Source organism: Anguilla anguilla, chromosome 8 (genome assembly GCF_013347855.1).
Source record: "Anguilla anguilla isolate fAngAng1 chromosome 8, fAngAng1.pri, whole genome shotgun sequence".
Lineage (NCBI taxonomy): Eukaryota > Metazoa > Chordata > Actinopteri > Anguilliformes > Anguillidae > Anguilla > Anguilla anguilla.
Genome location: NC_049208.1, coordinates 53,196,470 through 53,220,872, shown reverse-complemented (window position 1 = coordinate 53,220,872; position 24,403 = coordinate 53,196,470). Strand labels below are relative to the sequence as shown.

Sequence of the window (24,403 nt, the reverse complement as noted above, 5' to 3'; positions counted from 1 at the left end):
AAATTTACAGTCAGACACACAGGTTGTGAACTAGGAGAGCTAATGAAATTATGAATAATGAACAGAGCCAAAATGTCTGCCAGACAGTACAGCCTAAAGTTACAGTTTCCAGTGAGACTCACAGGTCATGAACTCTGTGGTGCTTTCCGCACCCATCTTCCCATCTTTCTCTCCCCTGATGGAGACATCGTACTCCTGCCCGGCAGCCAATCCGGTCTGGGTGTAGCTGGTGAGCCGGCCACCAACTTTAGAAGTTATCTTCTGATTTCCCTCTTTCTGTGTGAGTGAGAGAGAGCGAGACACGGTAGACACGGGCATTCAGTTTGTAACATAATCCCAAAAAACACACTCTGGCCACTCGGTTGCGTCCTCTTGTCGTCTTGAGTTTATATCTACTTTAGAGTGATCCCTGTTTTCTGGCATTTCAGTAGTTCTCTAAGTGAATACAGTACAAGCAAATCATATAAACAGGTAAATAATAAATAATTTTGAAAAGCACGTCCTTTCTAAATGAGAGAGATGGCGGTCTTGAACATTCAGAAAAGATACTAATTTCAACTTCTGTTTAGCAGCCTACTAATCAGACACTATTGATTGGTTAAAATTTGAATGGCATCTTAATTATACAATTAGTGTATTATAAACATGGTTTTCAAATGAACATTACCAAATCTTCCTGTAGTGAACAATATAAAAACCTTGGATACTAAGAGGATTAAAACTCTTATCTCAATTGAAATAAATAAGCATACTATCATAGTATATTACAAAAGAAAATGAAAAGAGAATAGATGTGGAATAATGGTGAAGAAGAGGAGGTGGAGGCACATGGCCATTTTACCCTCCTGTAGGTTTTCACGTCAAACCTAATTTGGCACACCTGACTCAAATAAATAGCAGCTCAACGGGATCTGTAGCTGTTGAATGAGGTGTGCTTTGTTAGGGTTGGAGTGAAAACCAACAGGCAGTAGATCTCCAGGAACAGGGCTGGGCAGCCCTGCTGTAATGGAATCTGAAAACATAAGGGGTCGTCTGAATAATCTCTCCAGAATCTTTGTGTTAAATTCCATTGATATTACTGAGAGGTCTATGTTACTTTTTTTTGTGTTTTTCTCAACTCAAACTGTGGAGCACTGTGTTCAGTTACTGTAGACTATTTTTTTCTTTTCGACTTTCTTTTGAATTATGCAAATTTTATTACGCTTTCTTTCATAAAGTAAGAAAAGTTGTGCATAAATTTGGTGGTCCCTGACACCGTCCAGTGTACAGTAATTCATCTCTGAATACTGTGTCACACAGATCTGAGAATGATGCCCCTGTCTCATTTCTCCCCCAAAATATTCCTGAAATTGTCAGATGAATGAGATAAATTGTCAGATGACAATTTCCTCCCTCTCTCTCCATCTCTTTTTATCTCTCTCTCTCTTTCTTTCTCTCTGGGTTCCATCTGCACTGTAATGATGTCATCCCCCTGGCCAGAGTCATGTTTTTGGCCATGTTTACACTGTCCTTAGCAACTAACACCACACATCTGTATCTCCAACACACACACACATACAAACACACGCACACCACACGCACATACGCACACCCTTTCTCTCTTAAACCTTGCCAGTTTAATATTTTAGACATTTAATTTGTCTCTTACCCCAGTGTTGTATAGGGTGTAATATTAATAAAAGAAGGTGATTTCCCTAATTTGACTCACTTGTCAATGTCCAGTATGCATTAGTTTTCTGTATTTTGACAGAACCCTATCTCTCTCTTTCTTTTTCTCTCTACCTCTCTTCCTTCTATTTCTCCTGTCTCTCCCATCTCTCTCTCTCTGTCTATCTCTCTTTGTTTTCATCATCACTAGCTCTCCATTGTCATTGTCTAGTTATTTCCGAACATTCTTGTCCTCATGCCTCCCCCCCTGCCCTGATCTTTTCTCACACCCACCCCATTGGGTGGAAAAAAACTGAGCTTGCTGTCTGTCTTTCTTTCTTTCTTGCATTTTTTTCTTTCTTTTTTGCAATTCTTTCCTTGAATGTGTCCGTTGTTGTTTGTGTCTGTGCTCTTGGAAACAGCCCTAGTCCAAACTGAGCAGCTCTGTAACCTACTGTGACTCTCTCTCCCTCCTTTCTCCCAGTGTCTGTCTGTCTGCCAGTCTCTCTCTCACTCTCTCCCTGCTTCCTATGTCTGTCACTCTGTCTTTCTGCCTCTTGGTCTTGCTCCCTTTTTGAAGTCTCTGTCACCCTCTTACCTAGGGGAGAAATATGCGTGTGTGCATGCGTGCGTGTGTGTGTATGCGTGCATGTACATGTGTGTGTGCATGCGTGTGTGTGTGTATGTGTGTGTGTGTACGCACGCACATGCTGGGTGGGATTCTGTACTCCACTGGAGAGCACCTGATTTATGTTTTTGAATTCTAACATTCTCATCACTGTTACTGGTTAACTAAAAACTTGCTTCTGCCATTCTAATTCTCCCGCACGCTGACATTCTAATTCTTACATTCTGATTCCCTCACATGCTCTCATTCAAATTCTCTCATTCAACATTTGAATTCTGTCCGCTCACATTCTAGCACATTCTAGTTCTCTATTAGATTAGTGTACCCAGACATACTAGTATGACATTGATAGTACAGTACTGCATACCATAAGTGAACAGTTTTCATTATCCATAATAATCACATCACTCCTCTCCAAAGCTTAGGAACACATGTTAGCTAAACAGTATATAAATACAGAATTAAGTTCAGCCTGAAAACCCCAAAGGACAGGTACCAATGTCCAGTCACAACATGGAAACTGTACAGGTATTAGCTCTGACTGAGGTATTTTTTAAAAGAATATATCCAGGTTTATGCAAGTACAGGATGGATGTAGTGCTGGATACTCCATTCATTATCAGCAAATGAGAGGCCTACAAGGGTTTAATGGCCAAATCTTGGCATTATATGTGAATGGTGGCTTAAAAATGTAATTGTTACAATTTGCTAGATGCAGGTTGCTGTCACTGATGCATTGCCCTCGATACCAGATGAGCAAAGCCAGTGGTGATGCCAGAGTATCGTACAACTGCAGTCTCCACATATGGGAGGAAAAAATTGGGGGAGAAAGGGGGGGGGATCAAACAAATGTTTTACTGATTTTGTCCAGCAGTGTGAGTCACCAAATGTCTGAATTGCAAATGAGTAAATTGCCGTCGTAACGATGAACGTATTTCCTGAGTTTTATCTCCCATATTTCCACATTAATTGAAACCATAAGCCAAGTAATAAGAGGAATCAGGTCAAGGCCAACTGGATGGCTTTTATTTTTATCTGTTACTGCTATTAGTGAGTTTTTGCAAGCTCAATTGCAAGCAATTTCAAGTTCAGTTTCCTTGCAATGTGTTCTTTATAATTACGACTCCTGTGTGACTAAAGCTCTGAATTCAAACATAGGAGCTATTTTTTCCCTCCAGTTTTAACAGACCCACTATTCGTAGAGTTTGAGGTTGGAGCACTAGCCCTCATTTGACATAAAATAGTCAAAAGTCCTCAGACATTTCCTTTGGCAAAATGTCAACGTTTTTCCACATTTACAGTATCAATAAAGCTTTTGTTGTCCTCTACGCAAGCTGCTATGGAGTTCCACAAGGTGAAAATCTTTAAAGCTTGAACAAAATTTAATAAATGGAGTGTGAGAGAGAACATGGATATATTTTGTGTAATTTTTGTAGCGAGGACCTGGACTTATAGCATCACCTTTTTGCTCAGTGTCAGTTTTGAATGATCAGCCTTCGTAAAACGTTTTCCCACATGCCAAAGCCAGACCACTTCATCCTGATTTTCGCATAGTGCCCCACAGGATTTAAATACTTTTCTGAGCTCTATTGATCTTGCCTGGTGTAATTGAGCATGCAAATGTGAGCAGAAGGGTGGGGTTGGCACTTTTTGAGAGTATTTCATTGGTTCAATACACCAGACAAGATCAGTAAAGCATAGAAAAGTATTTGAATCCAAAACAAATACGTGTTTGACCCAGATCTGGGCCCTATAGTGTTGAGAGAAATAAAAATCTGTGTCGAAAGGGGGACTGTAAAAACCTTAAATCTTGATGCCTGATGACAGAATGCATAACTGGTTTTGGAGGTATCTTCCCAATAATATCCTGCCATGCTTTCCAATGAATAAAAGTTTCTGACTCTTAGCATTAGGAAATAACAAATGAGATATTATCCCCAAGAATGAAATGAAGTAGTCATCGAGAAAACATGCTTAAAAGCTGTGGTGTCTCAAGCGAATTTGAAAGGTCAACATCCTTTCGTATAGTGTTGGACGTCCAAGCGTAAACACTAGGGCAGCTTGCTGGACTATAAGCTCTCAGGAAAAAAAAAAAAACGGTTCTTTGGGCTGTCTCCATGATGACCCCTTTTCAGTTCTTAATGGAAACTTCTACGGTAGGTGTGAAAAGTGTGAAATCTCCCAGACTGAACCATTTGGTCTGACAAAGATCCTCCTAAATTAGCTAGGGTTCCTCTGTAAACATACAAACGAACATTTTGGAACCCTTTCTTCTGGGAGTGTAGAGCCCTGCGGGCTGTACTGAATATTGGCCTCATGAGTTTAAAAAACTCACTTACTGGAAGCATAGAAACACCTGAGAAAATGGCTACTAGCTTCTTGCAGAGGCTACCACACAGGTGTGGCTGATCATTAATTGAGCAAAAGACATCATCCAAAAATGCACAGGGACATGCATAAAAATGCGGTACAGGCCCGGTTGCTCATGATTATGGCGAGCGTGGCTGCAGTTATTGGCTGCAGCTTCAGTGACTAAGACGGCTGAACTTGATGTTTCACAAGCAGGAAATGACATCACCAGAGAAAGGGTGACAGCAGGCAACGGTGCACACTTCAGGGCCGTGTGACATCTGTGCCTTGATTCAAAATGAGGCAGGTGACCACAGGTGACAGCTGGCCACAAAATCCAACTGGAGAGAGCAGCGAGAGTGGAGTTACCTTACTGGTGAAGGTGATGAAGTAGACATCATACTGAATGGAGGGCGGGGTCCAGAACATGGTGACGGAGGAATCGGTTATATTCCTGGTACCAAGCTGGGACACGCCAGTGAGAGCTGTGCACCACAAGAGAGTGAGAAGGAGGAAGGCCTGGTCACAGTTCAACCAATGAGGAAGCAATTCCATTTCAAGCAGTGAACCAATGACAGGAGGGCAGAGCTCATCAACTCCCCCCCCAATGAGGTGGTACTACTATAAAGTGTAGCTTATGTGGACCGATAAATAAGACCATTACTTTTCCACTGTGGAGAAAAATGCAACCACAGTACAGTTCGTTTAAAAAATCACTGATTACACATAACACCCATAGTAGCAATATGGAATAATACCCCAGTGAGCACAAGCCCAAATATAGATGGAATCGAGACGTCTAGATAGGTGGAAATCTAGGTTGACATGTTTTGACATAAATGGACTAGGTTAGCTCAATTCATCCCTAATTTAGCTCCTGTTTCACCCCGATATAGCCTGTTTACGTCTTAGCCGGTTTCACATTTAAACCAAATCTGGCCGGTTTTTCACCAGAGTGTCTACATTGTATATATCACCTAGACGCTTCGTCTATATTCAGGCTTGGGCTTGTGCTCACTGGGACCCCAGTGGTAACACCTACAGTATGACTCACCTGTACTACAGTCCTCTCCTGTAAAACCCTCTTCACATTGGCTGCAGTCAGGGCCTGTGAAACCACGGTGACAGACGCACCTGCCGTTCACACACTGTCCTTTGTCGCTGCAGTCGTTGGGGCAGGATTTAGCAGAGCAGTCCTGCCCTGAAAATCCCGGTTCACACACGCACTTCCCGTCCACGCACCTGCCCTGGTCACTGCAGTCACTGGGGCAGGATTTGGTGGAGCAGTCTGGCCCTGTGAAACCGCTATTGCAGACACACTTACCATCCACACACCTGCCCTGGTCACTGCAGTGGTTGGGACAGGATTTGGCAGAGCAGTCTGTCCCTGTAAATCCACTGTTACACACACACTTGCCGTTCTCACACCTGCCATTATTATTGCAGTTGTTGGGACAGGATTTTTCGGAACAGTCAGTGCCTGTAAATCCGGTATCACACACACACTCTCCGTTAACACAACGTCCTCTGTTCCTACAGTTGTTGGGACAAGATTTTTTTGAGCAGTCGGTCCCTGTAAATCCACTGTTGCACACACACTTGCCCTTTACACACCTTCCATTGTCACTACAGTTGTTGGGACAGGACTTTTCAGAACAATCTGGACCTGTGAAGCCATCGTTACAAATGCACTGACCATTTACACAATGTCCTTTGTTCCTGCATTTGTTGGGACAGGTCTTTTCGGAGCAGTCGGTCCCTGTAAATCCACTGTTGCACACACACTTGCCCTTTATACACCTTCCATTGTCACTGCAGTTGTCGGGACAAGATTTTTCAGAGCAATCTGGACCTGTGAATCCATCATTGCAAATGCATTGACCATTTACACAATGTCCTTTGTTTCTGCATTTGTTGGGACAGGATTTGGCAGAGCAGTCGGTCCCCATAAATCCATTGTTACACACACACTTGCCGTTCACGCACTTGCCGTTATTGTTGCAGTTGTTGGGACAGGATTTGGCAGAGCAGTCGGCCCCTGTAAATCCACTGTTACACACACACTGCCCATTAACACATCGACCTCTGTTACTGCAGTTACTGGGACAGGATTTGGCAGAGCAGTCGGTCCCCGTAAATCCACTGTTACACACACACTTGCCATTCACACACTTGCCGTTATTGTTACAGTTGTTGGGACATGACTTTTCAGAACAGTCGGTCCCAGTAAAACCAGTGTCACACACACACTTGCCATTTACACACTTGCCGTTATTGTTACAGTTGTTGGGACATGACTTTTCAGAACAGTCGGTCCCAGTAAAACCAGTGTCACACACACACTTTCCGTTCACGCACTTGCCGTTATTGTTGCAGTTGTTGGGACAGGATTTGGCAGAGCAGTCGGCCCCTGTAAATCCACTGTTACACACACACTGCCCATTAACACATCGACCTCTGTTACTGCAGTTACTGGGACAGGATTTGGCAGAGCAGTCGGTCCCCGTAAATCCACTGTTACACACACACTTGCCATTCACACACTTGCCGTTATTGTTACAGTTGTTGGGACAGGATTTGGCAGAGCAGTCGGTACCCATAAATCCACTATCACACACACACTGCCCATTAACACATCGACCTCTGTTACTGCAGTTACTGGGACAGGATTTGGCAGAGCAGTCGGTCCCCGTAAATCCACTGTTACACACACACTTGCCATTCACACACTTGCCGTTATTTTTACAGTTGTTGGGACAGGATTTGGCAGAGCAGTCGGTCCCCATAAATCCACTGTCACACACACACTGCCCATTAACACACTGTCCCTTGTTATTGCAGTTATTGGGGCAGGAGTTTTCAGAACAATCTGAACCTGTGAAGCCGGTCTCGCACACGCATTGGCCATTCACACAGGTGCCTCGGTTGTTGCAGTTTGACGGGCAGGTGGTGGAGCTGCAATCCGGGCCACTGAATCCTGGGAAACAGATGCATTTGCCCTGATCGCAACGGCCCTGATCGCTGCAGTCATTCGGACACAAATCCCCTGGCTGCATGGTGCAGTGGACACCTATGAGAGCGAGAGACAGACAGACAAACAGAAATGATTAGAAAGAGAAAATAAAGCAAAATAGAGGGAGAAATAATGGCAGGGAGGAAGGGAGAGAGTCAGAAAGAGAGAGAGAGAGAGAGGCTACACTCTCAAAAAAGACGTGCTAATATCCAACACACTGCGTTACTACTTTTGAGTTACTTTAGACCGATTTTGTGACAGTTACTACTTTTGTGTTAAAAATATAGAATTGACGCATTACAATTTTTAACACCGACTGTGTTGACAGTAACACAAAGTGTTGTCCTTAACTAGATATGGAGGTGGGTTTAAAAAATGACACATTGTGTTGTTTTTAATACGTTTTGATAGTGTAGTACAGTGTCTAATCACTGACTGCCACTCCAGTTTGCCAGTGGTTTGCCAATGTATGTTCTGTTCTTAGTCTTGTCATAAACTAGTTCATAGCACCAGAAATAAGGACATAACTAAGTAAGTACAGAACATGGAAGGAATATGGTAGTTGGCCATATGGATGTTAAGGGGAATCTGTGCTAACACCCCTGACTGGGATGAATGTTAACACAAATACACCTGAAGACTGTGGACAGATAAATTGAGGGATGCATGGAACTCGTCTCTAGTTCCTAGATAATGAGAACGGTAAAAGGGAGTGGCAGTGGAGTATAATGGGTAAGGAACTGGTCTTGTAACCTAAAGGTTGTAGTGCTTCAGTATATATCCAGTTGTATGAATGGATGGTAATGTTAATGCTATTTAAGTTGTGTAAGTCGCTTTCAATGGATTTGAAGTAAAAAAGATTGACAGGGAGTCAGTCATTCAGTCAGTCAATCAGTAAATCAGTTGATATATGTGTCACTCAAGCCAGTAAATCAGTTGTGCAGTTCATCATTAAATGAATTAGTACATGAGTCAGTGACACAGTCAGTAAAGCAATTAGTATATCCGTAAGCGAAATCAGTCGGTCAAAAGAATGAAATCATTTAGTGTTACAGTAAATAGAGCAGTCTATCAGTGAATCAGACTTTCAGTTGGAAAATGATTTAGTGTATCAGTAAATTAATCAGTCAGTTGGCAAATTATGTTGTGTATCAGTAAATGAATTAGTCAGTCGGTTAGCCAGTTGGAAAATGATTTAATGTATCAGTAAATGAATCAGTCAATCAGTCAGCCAGTTGGAAAATGATTTAATGTATCAGTAAATAAATCAGTCAGCCAGTGAATCAGCCAGTTGGAAAATGATTTAATGTATCAGTAAATGAATCAGTCAGCTAGTGAATCAGCCAGTTGGAAAATGATTTAATGTATCAGTAAATGAATCAGTCAACCAGTTGGAAAATGATTTAATGTATCAGTAATTGAATCAGTGAATCAGTGAATCAGTCATTTGGTCGTACCGGTGCTCTGCTGTGAGGTGCAGCAGCCCCCCTCTGTGTCCCCGCATTTCTCCCTCAGGGCAGACACCTCTCTCTCCAACCGCTCCACGCGCTCCCGCAACGCGGCGACCTGCGCCTCGCACCCTCCCCCGCAGGCCCCCGGCGCCGGCACCAGGCTGATTCGGTGGGTCAGAACCAGGGGTGATCCGGGCTCCAGCTCCAGGGTGGGACCATCCCCTTCCCCCTTCCCAGACGTGTCCTTCTGGATGCTGGTTTCTGAAATCAGGACTCTGATTTGCTGCTGGGTGCAGTTGGGGGAGGGGCCTGCATCCCTGGCGGCTCTTGGCTTGACATCCTGGGAGGGCTTGCCGGAGGAGGGGAGGTCAGGGGCAGGTTTTGGGGGGGTCAGAGGGGACTGGATTGGGGCTGTCTCTGAGGATTCTGGAGGACTGCGGGCCCCCGAGGGCCTGCTTCCTGTGGGTGGGGTCAGGAGGGCGGGGCAAGGAAGGAGCAGGAGGACCAGGGTTGGGAAGAGGCCCATTTTTAAGGGGGAGGCAGTAGTGGGGTGAGGTCACCTCTGATGGGGTGAAAATGAAGAGGTTGTGATCAGGAGGAAGTGACGAAAGAGAAGTGTTCTTAAAGAGGATGGTTCTTAAATGGGAGGTGACAGCCTTAGTTTGCGTTTTGAGTATGGGGGAGTGGGGGGAGGGGCAGGGTTCCTATTGTAAATGAAGATTCATTCAGGGATTCATTCAGGAGGTGGTGGTGGAGTGCAGGGGGGAATCTTGAACAGAGGAGTGAAGCGAACAGAAAAATTGATGCGCTCCTTCTTCTTTTCGCCCAACTGCACGCCCAATTTGGATGGGCCTGAAAGAGAGACAGAGGAAAAAGAAGCAAAAGTGAAACAAAAGTGTCACACGCTCAAGCGCTATAGGATTATCAGTACACGGACCCTGATAATTTATTGTAATCTGATCCATGGACCAACCAGCACATGAGCCTGCATCACATGACTAAAGGGGGGAAGGCTTTAGCAGTATTTAGGAAGATTAAAAACTAAACTTTGCGTGGGAACATAAAATATATCAGCGAAATGAAAAATATAATCAGTGTTTTTTTCCGTCCAAGTTGAAAGGTAAAATTTGAGAGGTCAGAGGTGCAACTGTTGCTGACTTCACACATTCAAGTCTCCATCTTAATAAAGAGCTCTTGGAGCTGTTGACATTAGGTTTGCTCCCCTCTTACAATGAGCTCTTTAATGTGGGTACAGGTCTCAGTCAAAGCCGTTGGGCTTACTGAGCCGCTGGCCAACCCAAGGACTCAAACAGCAGGGCAGTGTTCTCACACCTGCGGTTTGAACCTACGACCTCGACCGGTGAGCCTTGTGTGGATTACTGCTGGGCCTGTCTGCTCTTGGCTCAGATCGCCTACCACATTTTATCCCTCTGCCTAACTGAAGTGCCACTGCCCCCCGGGTTCTGCTACGGAATGCTGGCTTCCGCAGGGTTCTGTCTGTGGAACGGCACACACTAGGGTTGCCAGGGTTATTTGCACAGGTCCGGTTTGTGGCCCCGACCTGTCGATATAAATGTCCGGTCTGAATAACTGATTGAAATTTGACTGCCAGTTTGAAATTCATTTTTTCTGTCTCCACTGTTACTTTTTGGACCCCCCTCCCCCCATCCATGATTGGTTCCGACAGGTCCATGAACGGTTCCATGTGCATGGATGGTGTCCACTTTTGACAAGTTTTTGACAACCCTACCACCCATGGTCCCACGCAAGGGGGTTTCAACCTTGTGTTTCCACCACTAGACTGGCAAACCGGATTACAACTGGAGCAGCTGATTCTCTTGTTCCAGAGTAGAACCAGCCATTCAAAATTATGATCAGTCATTCAAGAGTTAAGAGTTCATCCAACAACACACACACAATCCCCCCCCGCCCCCCCCCCCCCCCCCCCCCCCCCCCCCCCCCCCCCCCCACAACAGTTAAGTCTACAGGGATGAAGATAAAGGTGATTAACGGCAGTTTACTTCAGAAATTCTCCTACTGAAAAACCGCCAAGTTGTTCAAAGACAGCATGGTGCTATTGACGGAGGCTTTTAAATGCGACCGTGGTCTACTCTGCAGTGCAGGCCACAGGGGCCCATTCAGTCGCCGACTTGGGCCAATAATAGGAAAACGGGTAAAAAATGGTATAAATTTGTGTTCTAAGTGTGGAAAACAGATGGACAGAAAACAGGGAAAGAGGGGAGGGGGCAAAGGAGCAGCTCAGAAAAGAGATGACAGGTAAGTCGATCTTCGGATTTTCGGGGGGGGGGGGGGGGGGGCGGGCAGTGTGGGCGTTTGAGAAGATTGCAAACAGCAAAGCCACCGAAGCCTAGCGCGTGGAACACGGAGGGGCGCTCGCGGATTGGCTGGCGTGGGGCGTCCAGCGGGGTTTCCCTCAGAGGCCGTATATCTTCCTGCGTACGCTTTTATCATCAGCTCGGCCCCCGCTTAGACAGCGGCGAGCCAAAGACCCAGCTTCACACTCTTCACACTCTTCACACTCTTCACACTCTTCACACTCTTCACACTCTTCACACTCTTCACACTCTTCACACTCTGCGCTCCTAAGGTAACACAGCTCTGGGTGAACTCACTGGGGATGTACGGAGAGAAGACAAGGTGCAGAATTACTGGGAATTACTACTGCTACTAATAATAATAATAACAATAATAATAATAATTGAAATCACACTAATTGAATTATTAAATAAGAGATTTTCCGGAGCGGTTTCGGGTATGTGACCTCCCCAGACGCCAGCCGGGAGAACACAGTCACAGGAGGGCCGGAGTCCCAGTATCTCTTTGGCAAAGCTCCGACCCAAAACCGCATCTTCATAAACACGCTGTATACTAAATCACCTGCAGGTAGAGTCCCATACGGAGTGTATCTCTTCTGAACAGAGAAAAGCATGTCCAAGTTTCATAATCACATCCCTCCTTTTATTTCTCTCTCTCCATCTCTCTAATTCAAATACAATATGCTTTATTGGGATGAAATACGCTTGTGAATATGGCCAAAGTACCCACAGAAACTTACTAGAAGATGAATGTAAATTAAACTGAATAATTGTTATATCTAGCTCTGTTATCAACAACCACTAGGCTCTGTCAAATAATAATAAATAACAGATTGTAAATAACTTATAATAAATAGAATTCATATATTTCTGGTGGTATCTGCCATGCAGAAAGTGAGCGACCATCGAGACACAGGTGAAGGCTGGCTATCCAAGGCTATCGCAAGCCTCAAACAAAAGCAGATATCCCTCCCCTATCTGACCCATACGTCTCGTACCCTTTCCTTCTCTCTCTCCATCCCTCCCACACCTTTTGCATCAGTTTCTCATTGTGACAGGTTGGAGTTGCACCTGTGCTGATGGAATTCTGTTAGAATTTTTTTTAGAGCGTTAGAAATTGGGGAAGAACACCTTCCCCTCTGAATTAAAAAAAAAGAAAAGCTTTTCAAAAGTCTCATGGCGAAATAATCCTATTATTACTGAGAGAGCCGATATTGGCTGTTTACAACGTTGATATGTCTCCCTGCCTCCAACCCCCCTGCACTACTGGTCCAAATGGAGGTGTCAATGACCTCATCCAACAGCCAAGTTAGATCTCATCCTCGGACTCTATGCCCAAGATATAAATGCAAGATATACGTGTACAAACATGATTTACAGCGCATCAGATTAACAAGGTGTATTCTATCAACAATCTGTTGTATGGAAATATATTGCACCGAAACGGTTTTACATCCATATTTGTTTTATGTAATGCCTTTTTTTTATTTGAGCAACAATGTGTAAATAAGCTTATATTATATTACTATTATACATACACATACATAAATACAGCAGTAATTATTATTATACATTAGACAGTGCTCTTGTGAGCAGCAGGTGAATCTCTCTCTATTAATCCTACTAAACTCTTTAGGTAGAATCTGGGAAACACTTTTGCCTGAGAACTGGTTACTAAAACTGCATGTTCATATGCAAAGTTTTATATTTTTTATAATAGATAATGTGATAATAGACATTTCTTTTTTAATTGTCAGTAATCTGCAGGAATTGATAAATTATTTATTTCACTTGAAATAAATTATTTATATTTATTAATATCTGTCCTGTTATGAAAGGAAGACAGTTCATACCTGAAAAATGATGATGTGACTTCTGTCCTGGCAGTGTGTCTGTCTGTCCGTCTGGCTGCTCTGGCTCTGATTGACTGACTGAGAGTGAGAGAGAAAGTGAGAGGGAAAGAGAAAGAGAGGGAAGGAAAGGGGAGGGGAGCTATAAAATTTTCTCATACTTCAAGAATTTTTCCTCCCTCTCTCTCTCCTTCTCTCTCTTTCTCTCTCTCTCTCTCACTCACTCTCTCTCTCTCTCCCTGATGTAATTCCCTGTGTTTTTACTGTTCCCTGATGGGTGGTGTGTTACTATGGAAAACATCTGAATTTTTATATGTTTTGAAGGACTGCGCTTAATCGCTATATCTTTTGAACTCCTCTTCTGGTCCCCGGCTCCCGACAATTTACGACAGCTAGACTTTTTTTGTCGTCGCCTCTCTCATTGTTTGTTTTGCGCATTTGAAAGACGCCTCTCATTCATAGAGCTTCAGAATATACAGAATTTGTCTTTCAGAGTTTGAACTAAAACGATGATGTCGCAAGCAGAGATAATTTAAAGCTTAATTAATCTTTTTTTTTTTACTGCCCAAATGGCTGGACTGTGATATACTGTGTGTATATATATATATATATATATTTTTTTTTTTTTTTTTTTTTGTGTGTGTGATGAATGATTTTTCTTTTCCTCATTCACTGCTTCTCATTCCTGGTCCTGGAATACCCATTATGTTAATGGGTTTAGACAACAAAAAAAAAATCCAATTCAGCTCTTAATACACTGAGGTTTTGATGAAGCTGCTGATTGAAGTAAATTTTGCCACCTTTCATGGACAGTCTGCTTTATCTCCCCAGTGAAAGACATGCATCTTGTTTTCAGTCTTGAAAATTAACCGGGTCATTAGTTAGTCAGGTGTAATTGACTCTGTTCCAAATCAGTTAAACACTGTCATTCTGCTTTGGTTCAACACTCGACTTGAATTTAGACCCAAGAAAGTTGAAGACGCTTTGACTGATATTGCACACTGTAACCAGCCAATCGGCTGGGTCATTCACTAACCTTGTGACCCCTGAAGGGCATCGGACATTGATATCACAATATTAATGACACCCATAAAGGCTGATAGGATTCAACTGATAAACACTGAAGGCTGCTGATATGTGACTAAAGCAACAACAACAAAAACAAAATAATAATAAGGACGACCTGATGTAACCTAGCCCATAATTCAAGAGTCTCAAAAGTCTGGATTATATTTCTCTTGGACTTCTTAAGTAGATCGTTGTAGCATTTATAGGCATGGTTTTCAAATTGCACCGTTTGAGTCTTTGGTTATTAATGACCGTTTTGCTGGCTGATTCATATCTGATATTTCAAGGTTTAAACTGTAAACGTTACATCATTATGTTTACGTCATCATGCTGTTTTAATTTAGGGAAGGGATTACTGCTGTAATTTTTGTTTTGTATTGCGTATATTTGTGTGTACGTACATGAGAATGTGAACGCAGGTGTGTGTACGTACATGGCTATGTTTATGAATATTTATGTATATGTTTTTTTTTATGTGAACCCCAGGAAACAATAAGAAATTACCTTTATTCGGGTCAAAGTTGGAGGGGTTGTTTACCACACGTTTGGAACGATCTGGACCCTGTCACTGACCACTCACGCAGCTGGTAGATTCATCGCAGTTCGACATGAAATGAACATAACAGATTATTTTTTGTCCTCCGTTGCTCTGTGAAGTAAAATACGCGAGATTGGATTTTGGCGTCGGGGAATTCCTGGGGGAAAGGAAAGTGTTTTTTGAAAACTACAGGAAATGGAACACTGATGCACCTGGTGAAAAACACGCGCTGGCTGGCGAGGCGCTCGCGGGAATGTCCCACAGACGCACGCGCATCGATGATGTATCAAAATAAAATAAAAAAGTCATCATCTGGAAGCGTACGTCTCCGATCCAGTTTCTGAACAAAAAAAACGCGGGACGTTTAGCGAAGAATGGGATTCTTGGAAGACTTTTTAAAAACGAAGGAGAAAATGGCATTGTTTGAAGAAATGGAATCTGAGGTTTCTAGTGGCCTATGAGGAGTGTGTGCAGTGCGGGACTGTTTGACACCATTCCGCTGGTTGACCGGGATCTGCCAGGTGAGCAGTAAGTATGTGTTAAAAATAAACAAAAGCACATACTAAATATACACACAGAACCATATGGTAACACATATTGGCCTACCTAGACAGGTGGATTTATTCTTCAAAATTAGGTCTATAATTGGAAAAATATATATATATAAATATATATATATATACGTATGTATATACACCGATCAACCGGAACATTAAAACCACCTGCCTAGTATTGTGTAGGTCCCCCTCGTGCCACCAAAACAGCTCTGACCCGTCTAGAGTTTTTAAAATCTAATAAAATAATTCACTCTCTAACAATATGTTAGCTTTTTATAGCCCTGTAGCAACTAATAATGTAATAAACTACCACTAGTGTAATAACTCCCAATAATGTAATCCATTTCAAATTATGTAATGAAAACCAATAATGTAATAAGTAGTAGTAGTGTACTTTATTGATTCCCGGGGGGAATTTTGCACTGTTGCAGCATCAAAGACAACAAAGTAACACAATCAGATACAAATTTACAGTAGATGCAAAATATCAGATACAAATATACAGTAGATACAAATATATACAGAATTCCAAATATACCAGAGGACACCTTCAGAGGTGGAGTCCATGCCTCGAAGGGTCAGTGCTGTTTTGGCGGCACGGGGGGGACCTACACAATATTAGGTAGGTGGTTTTAATGTGCCTGATCGGTGTATATATATATATATATATATATATATATATATATATGCTTCATACGGACTAGCATGTAATTCCATATGGACTAGCATTTGATTTTATATGATTAAGCATGTGATTTTATATGATTAAGCATGTGATTTCTTATGATTGAGCAGATTTAGAATTTAGAACTTACCGTTCATTTTTTCGATCAGTTACTTGTACCGGACATGATATTGTCCGGTTGAGTCCACAAGCCGGACCTGTGCAAATAATTTGAAAAACTGGCAACCCTGGGTAGAGCACAGTATCTACACCACCGTTCTGTACCGGCTGCGGCGCGGCGCTAACACTGCCTACAGCGGTTTTAGCGGAAGGATGAACTGCTACTGCTACTGAACAGGAGGATTCTTTCTGAACATCTCTGTTTTGTTCATTTTCACGAGACAGGGACAGTATTGGAAGAACATCAAGAAATGAACGAGTGTGGTGGCTATCACTCCTCAGAGAGAGAGAGGAGGGGAGGAAGGAATGGCGGGAGACGGAGAGAGATGGGGAGAGGCAGAAAAGGAGGGGGAAAGAGAAAGAATGAGTGATGGAAGATGAGCGGTTGACTCAACAGAACAAGGCGCAGCCACCCTTGTCACCCTACGAACACATTCTAACCCAATGAAAACACTGACCTTTGACCGGGAAGGCTAGCTTGTGTATGGAAAAATTAATGCTTGGTTTTTCAAACACTATGAAGTGACACAGCTGCTTGGGCACGGAAAACATTTAATGAATTCTTGACCTTTGAAACAATGTTTGGATTGTTGGGAGCCTTCAGTCCTCCAGTTTCCCAGCTTCACTTGCACAAATTGGACTTGAGAATAAAGAGCTGGGGACTGATGGGAATTGTAGTTCAGTAGTGGTGATTGTAGTTCCATCTGAGGTTGGTGTTGCACAGCAGTGGACAACAAAAGCTGTACCTGTTTCTGGATTTCTTGCCAGTTCTTGAGTATTTAATCAGCCCACTCATTTGTATGACCTGATATTTTAGCAAAAGTTAAAATTTTTTTTAAAAAAACTAATGGATGAGCTCCATAGGCTGAAGACTGTTCTTGTGTCTCCCACAAAAACATTTTACTGGTGTCTAATCTGCAAGTGAACCAGCGTGGGTTTACACAATAAAATTATCTGACTTAGCCAGGTGTAGCTGGTGGAAATAAAAACCTGTAATCACACTGGCCCTCTAGGACTGGAATTACTCGCCCCTGTGTAATGATCAGGTGCTTAAATTTATCCTAAATCTCAAGAAAGCTTAAAAATTAATGAAAATAAATATTCATACAATGAGGGTATGCATATATGTGCAGGGTGCACAGAGAGGTGGGGGGGAGGGGGGCGGGCAGGGGTAAAGCCATGAAACGGTGTTCTGTTCCCCCTTGGGGGGGGGGGGGGGGGGGGTGGAGGGGGAGTGAAAAGCCGCCATTGTGCTGAGGTAAGAGGTGGAAAAGCAAAACATTTTAATTTCCCCCAAAACTGAAAGGGAAACCATTCAGAAACGTGAAAAAGGAGGTATAGAATCTATGAAATTCATAGTGAACGATGGACAGAGTTGAAGGATGGAGAAAAAGGCAGGGTGCAGTGGGGGGAGGGAGGAGGGGTGGGGTGCAGTGGAGGGCAGGAGGAGGGGCGGGGTGCAGCGGGGGGACCATGTGTAATCTTGGACATAAATTGTGAAATACGATGCATCACACCGGTTGGCTACAGTGTCCAGGGCAGCATGGTGGTGCAGTGCACTGTGGCCCCACAGCAAGAAGGTCCTAGGTTTGAATCCGACTAATTGGAAACTCTAAATTGCCCATAGGTATGAGTGTGTGAGCGAATGAAGAGGGTGCCCTGTGACGGATTGCCCATATTCCTGCCTCTTGCCAAATGCATGCTGGGATAGGGTTCAGCACCCCCCCCCCGTGACCCTGCTCAGGATAAGTGGGTATAGATAATGGATGGATGGATGGGTGTAACAACAGCAAAATACATAAGACCTATAGTCTTACATTCAAAAAGCAAAAAATATGCTAAAATTGTCACTGGAAAATAGCACAATAGATGTGCCCAGTCTTATATCTAAGAAGTAAAAAAAAAACTTAAATATGTGATTTTTCTATTCCTTTTGAGAAAGAAAAGTGTCTTCCCTAATGTAATCCTAATGGTAGATATGCTTTGGAATTAAATTCTTGAGATACATGCTTTGTCAAAACAGACATGGAAATATCAAGTTAATCACAGTGAAAACATTTTAAAAAATTAGGAAAAAGCAATAGTGTACATCATGTGTAAATTGAATCCTAATAAATACCTTGTATGGGAAAAGCCCAACCCGTCAAACATAACCACAACCCTAACATTAATTCTAACCATAATTAAAACTCTTGACCATATTTCTGGCCCAAGGAGAAATCATTAAAATGTCATTTGCATTTTGAGTTGAATGAAAAATAATTTAAACTTCATCAATTAAATGAGAGAGTTTCACGGGAGTGTGTTTGAAATTATTTATTCTGAAAAATAGATTTAACTGGAAAAATCTAACAATAGCCTGTAGCCTTATTGTCCAAAATGTGAAAACATTTGAAACATCCAAAAGCAAGAGAAACACTTTTCCTTACGCTTTGTCAAGCTCCTCAACATAACCCTGATCCTGCCTCAATTCCAACACTTCCTGGTTTCCTAACCCAATCCCTTACCCTAACCCTAATTCAAACGCCAGACCATATTTATATTTTCAAAATGTGAAGCATCATCAAATGCATCATCCAAAATGGCAAAAATCCAGGGGTCTTTGATTTGTAAATTTGATCTTCTTGAGCAGGGGTGTCAGACTCCGGTCCCGGCGGACGGCAGCGCCAGCAGGGGTGTCAGACTCCGGCCCCGGCGGGCGGCAGCGCCAGCAGGGGTGTCAGACTCCGGCCCCGGCGGGCGGCAGCACCAGCAGGGGTGTCAGACTCCGGCCCCGGCGGGCGGCAGCGCCAGCAGGGGTGTCAGACTCCGGCCCCGGCGGGCGGCAGCACCAGCAGGGGTGTCAGACTCCGGTCCCGGCGGGCGGCAGCGCCAGCAGGGGTGTCAGACTCCGGCCCCGGCGGGCGGCAGCACCATCAGGGGTGTCAGACTCCGGTCCCGGGGGGCGGCAGCGCCAGCAGGGGTGTCAGACTCCGGCCCCGGCGGGCGCCAGCAGGGGTGTCAGACTCCGGCCCCGGCGGGCAGCAGCGCCAGCAGGGGTGTCAGACTCCGGCCCCGGCGGGCGCCAGCAGGGGTGTCAGACTCCGGCCCCGGCGGGCAGCAGCGCCAGCAGGGGTGTCAGACTCCGGTCCCGGGGGGCGGCAGCGCCAGCAGGGGTGTCAGACTCCGGCCCCGGCGGGCGGCAGCGCCAGCAGGGGTTTTGGGGTTTTCCCTTCAATCGGCTGCTAACTAAAAGCCCTCGGCGTAAGGTGTGCGGTCTGTTCAGCCAATCAGAGGCTGAACTCAATCAGCCTGTGCTTAAACACACCCCAAAACCCAGCACACTGTGGCAACCCAGCCTGGGGTGAAGAGAGATCGACATGCCAGACCGTGCAGCTTAACCGAAAACTGGACTCAAGAATTGTCGTGTGCACTACAGTGCCATCTGCTGGCCAAACGGCACTACGTTGTCCATGAGGCAAGAGTGTAGCCTTCCAATCAAGGCTACCAGGTTGAATTCTCCCCTAGTATAACTGCTAAAAGTTACAACGGGCAAAATCTGAAAAAAATTTAAAACTCAGTGGTGCTGGTCTCCTAAACAGAACTATATCTGATGAAAATCTTCCGAAGGTAAAGGGGGAAAGTACCACCACTTGTTACTGTATGTACATCTGTGTGTGTGTATGGCCTGTGTGTGTGTGTGTATATATATAGGTATGCTTGGGCAGGTGTGCACATGTGTGTGATTGTGTTTGTGTGTGTATCTGTGTGTGTGTATGTGTATGTGTGTGCATGTGTGTGCGTGTGCATGTTTCTGGGTGCAACACAGTGCACAAAGAAAATTCAAAATAAACATGCATATTGAGAGCAGGAGAAGGTTAACTATATAATGTGATGGGTTTAGTGTATGAATGAATCATTGCATTTATATAGTACTTTTTCTGAACACTCAAAGTGCTTTACAGTGGTGAGTGGGAACTCACCTCACCCACCACCAATGTGTAGCACCCACCTGGGTGATGCACGGCAGCCACTTTGCGCCAGAACGCTCCCCACACATTAGCTGAGGTGAAGAGGGAGAGAACTTTTTTTTAGCCAATTAAATCAGGGGATGATTGGGCGGCAAGTTTGAGAGAGCCAAGTTGGGAATTTAGCCAGGACACCGGGGAACCCCCTACTCTTTGCAAGAAGTGTCATGGGATCATTAATGACCACAGTGGGTTAGGAGCTTGGTTTAACATCTCATCCGAAAGACGAGTGACATAATATCATGATGTACATTACATTACATTTATTTAGCAGACGCTTTTATCCAAAGCGACGTACAAAAGTGCATATCATGGTCATTGGACAACTACAAAACACAGGTTCAATAAGGTAGGTACCTGTATGTGCACCTGTGCCAGGATTATTTCTCTACAAGGGTGTGTGTGTGGCTACACTACGGTTGACTTGAGTCATTCCGTGTGCAAATGTGTGTGTTCCTGTGTGCGTGTGTGTGTGCATTCAGTGCATGTGTTTCGTCTGTTAAAACCATCACAGCTAAACACCTGGACATTAAGGGAAACCTTTTTATTTGGTGGCGTCTCTCACTGGAAACACAGCCGTCAGATTAGTGGGTTCTAGTTGAGTTTCTCTCCATTCCTCTGCATTGGTGTTGAGTTTATAGTGGCCAATCAGAGTTTCTGTGGGAGATCTTATGGCATTTCCATTAATGTCAAATATGTTTTGCCCATTTCACAACAGCTGTGTCCTTCCTGAATATGTTCAGGAATATTTCTGTTATTCCGGTCGACAGGAGACTCAGTTCCACGTTTCCCCTGTGTGACATCACTCACTAATGACTCACAGTGTGCGCACATTTCCTCTGGTTAGCAGCTTGTTTGTCGGTTCTGGTGATTTGGTCTGGTTTGGTTGGGTTCAGGCAATGTGGTCCGGTTTGGTTTGGTTCAGGCGATGCGGTCCAGTTTGGTTCAGTGCAGGAGATGTGGTCTGGTTTGGTTCAGTACAGGCGATGCAGTCCGGTTTGGTTCAGTACAGGTGATGTGGTCCAGTTTGGTTCAGTACAGGCGATGCAGTCCGGTTTGGTTTGGTTCAGTACAGACGATGCAGTCCGGTTTGGTTGGGTTCAGTACAGACGATCCAGTCCGGTTTGGTTGGGTTCAGGCGATGTGGTCTGGTTTGGTTCAGTTCAGACGATGTGGTCTGGTTTGGTTCAGTACAGACAATGCGGTCCAGTTTGGTTCAGTTCAGACGATGTGGTCTGGTTTGGTTCAGTTCAGACGATGCAGTCCGGTTTGGTTGGGTTCAGGCGATGTGGTCTGGTTTGGTTGGGTTCAGGCGATGTGGTCTGGTTTGGTTTGGTTCAGGCGATGTGGTCTGGTTTGGTTGGGTTCAGGCGATGTGGTCTGGTTTGGTTCAGTACAGACAATGCGGTCCGGTTTGGTTGGGTTCAGGCGATGTGGTCTGGTTTGGTTTGGTTCAGGCGATGTGGTCTGGTTTGGTTGGGTTCAGGCGATGTGGTCTGGTTTGGTTCAGTACAGACGATGCGGTCCGGTTTGGTTGGGTTCAGGCGATGTGGTCCCGTTTGGGATTGCTGTGTCCTTGCGTGGGAAAGCCCTCCCTTGGAAACCCGCTGCTCTCCCCGTCTCCTGGAGACAGAGCGCGCGCGTACCTGTGGATCGTCATGGTAACAAAAAGCACAAGACTGTAGGTCTCTGCCGGTCCGGGGATCTCCGCTGTTATCCCAATTTAAGAGCTGCAACAGGGGACACGCAGGGTCATTTCCACACTTTTTTGTTTAATTTCCCGCTCTTATCACTCACCTTTTCATTCTTTCTCTCTCCCTTTTTCATTACAAGGCACTATTTCTTTCTCCCACTCTCACTCCCTCTTTCATTCTTTCTCTCGCACTCAGTCGCCCACTCTGGCTGGGGGTGAATCAGTCTGTCCTTAACTTTTTACAGATTGCAAAAAGCAAGATTTCTTTTTCCTCACAAGCGCAGTTCGGCAGAGTTCAGCAGCTGGCAAAATTAACTTGCCAAACTGAGCTAGTGAAGTTTTCATTCACCTGCTAGTCAAAGGACAATAACAAATATTGATAGACTGCAGGAGACTGTAGTCGAGACCTTTCTTTCATACATTTTCTCAAGCGCTCTCCTGTGTGTCTCTCTCTCTCTCTCTCTCTCTCTCTCTCTCTCTCTCACTCTCTCTCTCTCTCTCTCTCTCTATCACCCTTCATGTGCTCTGTCTCTTCTCGTTCATCAACTCGTCTTTTACTTTCTCAGTCTCTTTCTCTCTAATCAATTCAGTCTATTCCCTCCCTCGTTCTCAGTTCCTCTCCCCATGGGGGGTCTTCTCTCCTAGCTCAGCCTGCCCTTCCCCCAACACCGCCCCCCCCCCCCTTATTTTTTTCCAGATCTTGTCAAATATATAAATACATCAAAATGACTTCACAGACATGACGGCAATACTCTGCTTCTGCCCAAAACGCTCGAAAGGCATAAGTCAAGTGGAGTGCTCGTGCCTTACTGTTCTTTTTATTTCTTCTTTTCCCCCCTTTCTGGTGTCTAACACCTCTTTCCCACTCACTCCATCACATTTGAGCCCTCAGGATCAGAGTTAGGGTCATGTGAGATTTGCCCCCACGTCTTCTGCATTTGTGTTCCACACTTCAGGCAAAGACGTGTTCACTTGGAAACCAGAGCCAAGATGGAAGACGGCCTGCTGCCACAGACCCTCCTACACCAACGCTGAATCGAAGGCAAAATGGTTACTGCTGGGATGCAGTACCCTGCTTAATTTCTAGCTGTCCACAGGATGATCGCAAGCATAGATTCACACACACACACACGCACACACACACACACACACACACACACACACACACATACATACGCCATTAAACTGAACCTATGATAGCCACCTCTCTCAATCTGGCTCCAAACAGGCCTTACTTACCTTGGAGCCAAAATGGTGTATACAATTCAGGAAACTGCAAAAGGGACTGAGAGGACACAATGTGGGATGGAAAATTATGTACACATCATTGACTGGCACAGCAAGAGAAAAAAAAAACCATACGAAGAGAGATATGACCAGAAAGGGGAAATATGGAAGGGGAATGTGGGAAAGAAAGAGGAAGGAGAGAGAAAATAAGAGATGTGTAAGAAAGGGTGTGTGTGAGAAAGACACAAAGAGAGGGAGAAAGGGGAATGTGTATATGTGAGAGAGAATAAAAAAGAGATTCACACAGAGGAAGAGACTTCCTATTAAAGCGTATATGGAGGACGGTTGGTTATAGTATGTCTTCGTCAAAGTTTTCATGTGTAACGTTCAGGCAGTTAATCATCCAAAATCCTAACCCTAACTTGAACCTCACACCACCTCTAAATCATACTCCATATCCATACTCCGCATCCATACTCCGTAGACAAATGATGGTTAAATCCAGTCAGTAGTAATCTCCACTAGATAGAGCTAGACAGAGCTGCCTCGGGCAACTGTACGTGCTGTTATTGTGAAGTGGAAATGTCTAGGAGCAACAACAGCTCAGCCGTGAAGCGGTAGGCCACACAAGCTCACAGAATGGGACTGCCGAGTGCTGAAGCGTGTAGCACGTAAAAACTCTGTCCTCGGCTGCAGTACTTACTACTGACTTCCAGACTGCCACTGGAAGAAATTTCAGCACAAGAACTGTTTGCCGGGAGCTTCATGAAATGGGTTTTCATGGCCAAGCAGCAGCACACAAGGCTGAGATCACCACGCGCAATACCAAGCGTTGGCTGGAGTGGTGTAAAGCACACTGCCATTGGACTCTGGAGCAGTGGAAACATGTTCTCTGGAGTGATGAATAATGCGTCACTATCTGGCAGTCTGACGAATCTGAATGTGAGTTTGGAGAATTCCAGGAGAACTGTAACTGCCCAAATGCATAGCGCCAACTGTAAAGTTTCGTAATAGTATGGGGCTGTTTTTCATGGTTTGGGTTGGACCACTTAGTTCCAGTGAATGGAAATTTTAATGCTACAGCATACAATGAGCTTACAGTGTGCTTCCAACTTTGTGGCAACAGTTTGGGGAAGACCCTTTCCTGTTTCAGCATGACAATACCCCCATGCACAAAGCAAGGTCCATAAAGACA

The 24,403-nt window shown here is 44.4% G+C and overlaps 1 protein-coding gene across 4 annotated transcripts in view; it reads right to left on the bottom strand.

Annotated features, from left to right (window-relative positions):
• Positions 1 to 13,372, bottom strand: part of LOC118233604 (tenascin-X-like) — a 34,957-nt gene extending 21,585 nt beyond the window's left edge. For all 4 annotated transcript variants that reach the window (XR_004766539.1, XM_035429392.1, XM_035429393.1 and 1 more), the window contains exons 1-5: positions 13,278 to 13,372; positions 9,095 to 9,940; positions 5,679 to 7,694; positions 4,994 to 5,109; positions 123 to 276 (exon numbers count right to left, since the gene is read on the bottom strand). Coding sequence is in view for 3 of the 4 variants with exons in the window: in XM_035429392.1 (XP_035285283.1) it covers positions 123 to 276; positions 4,994 to 5,109; positions 5,679 to 7,694; positions 9,095 to 9,614 (2,806 nt within the window). In the remaining variant the exon portion in view is untranslated. The remainder of the gene's footprint in view (positions 1 to 122; positions 277 to 4,993; positions 5,110 to 5,678; positions 7,695 to 9,094; positions 9,941 to 13,277) is intronic.
• Positions 13,373 to 24,403: the final 11,031 nt, after the last annotated feature.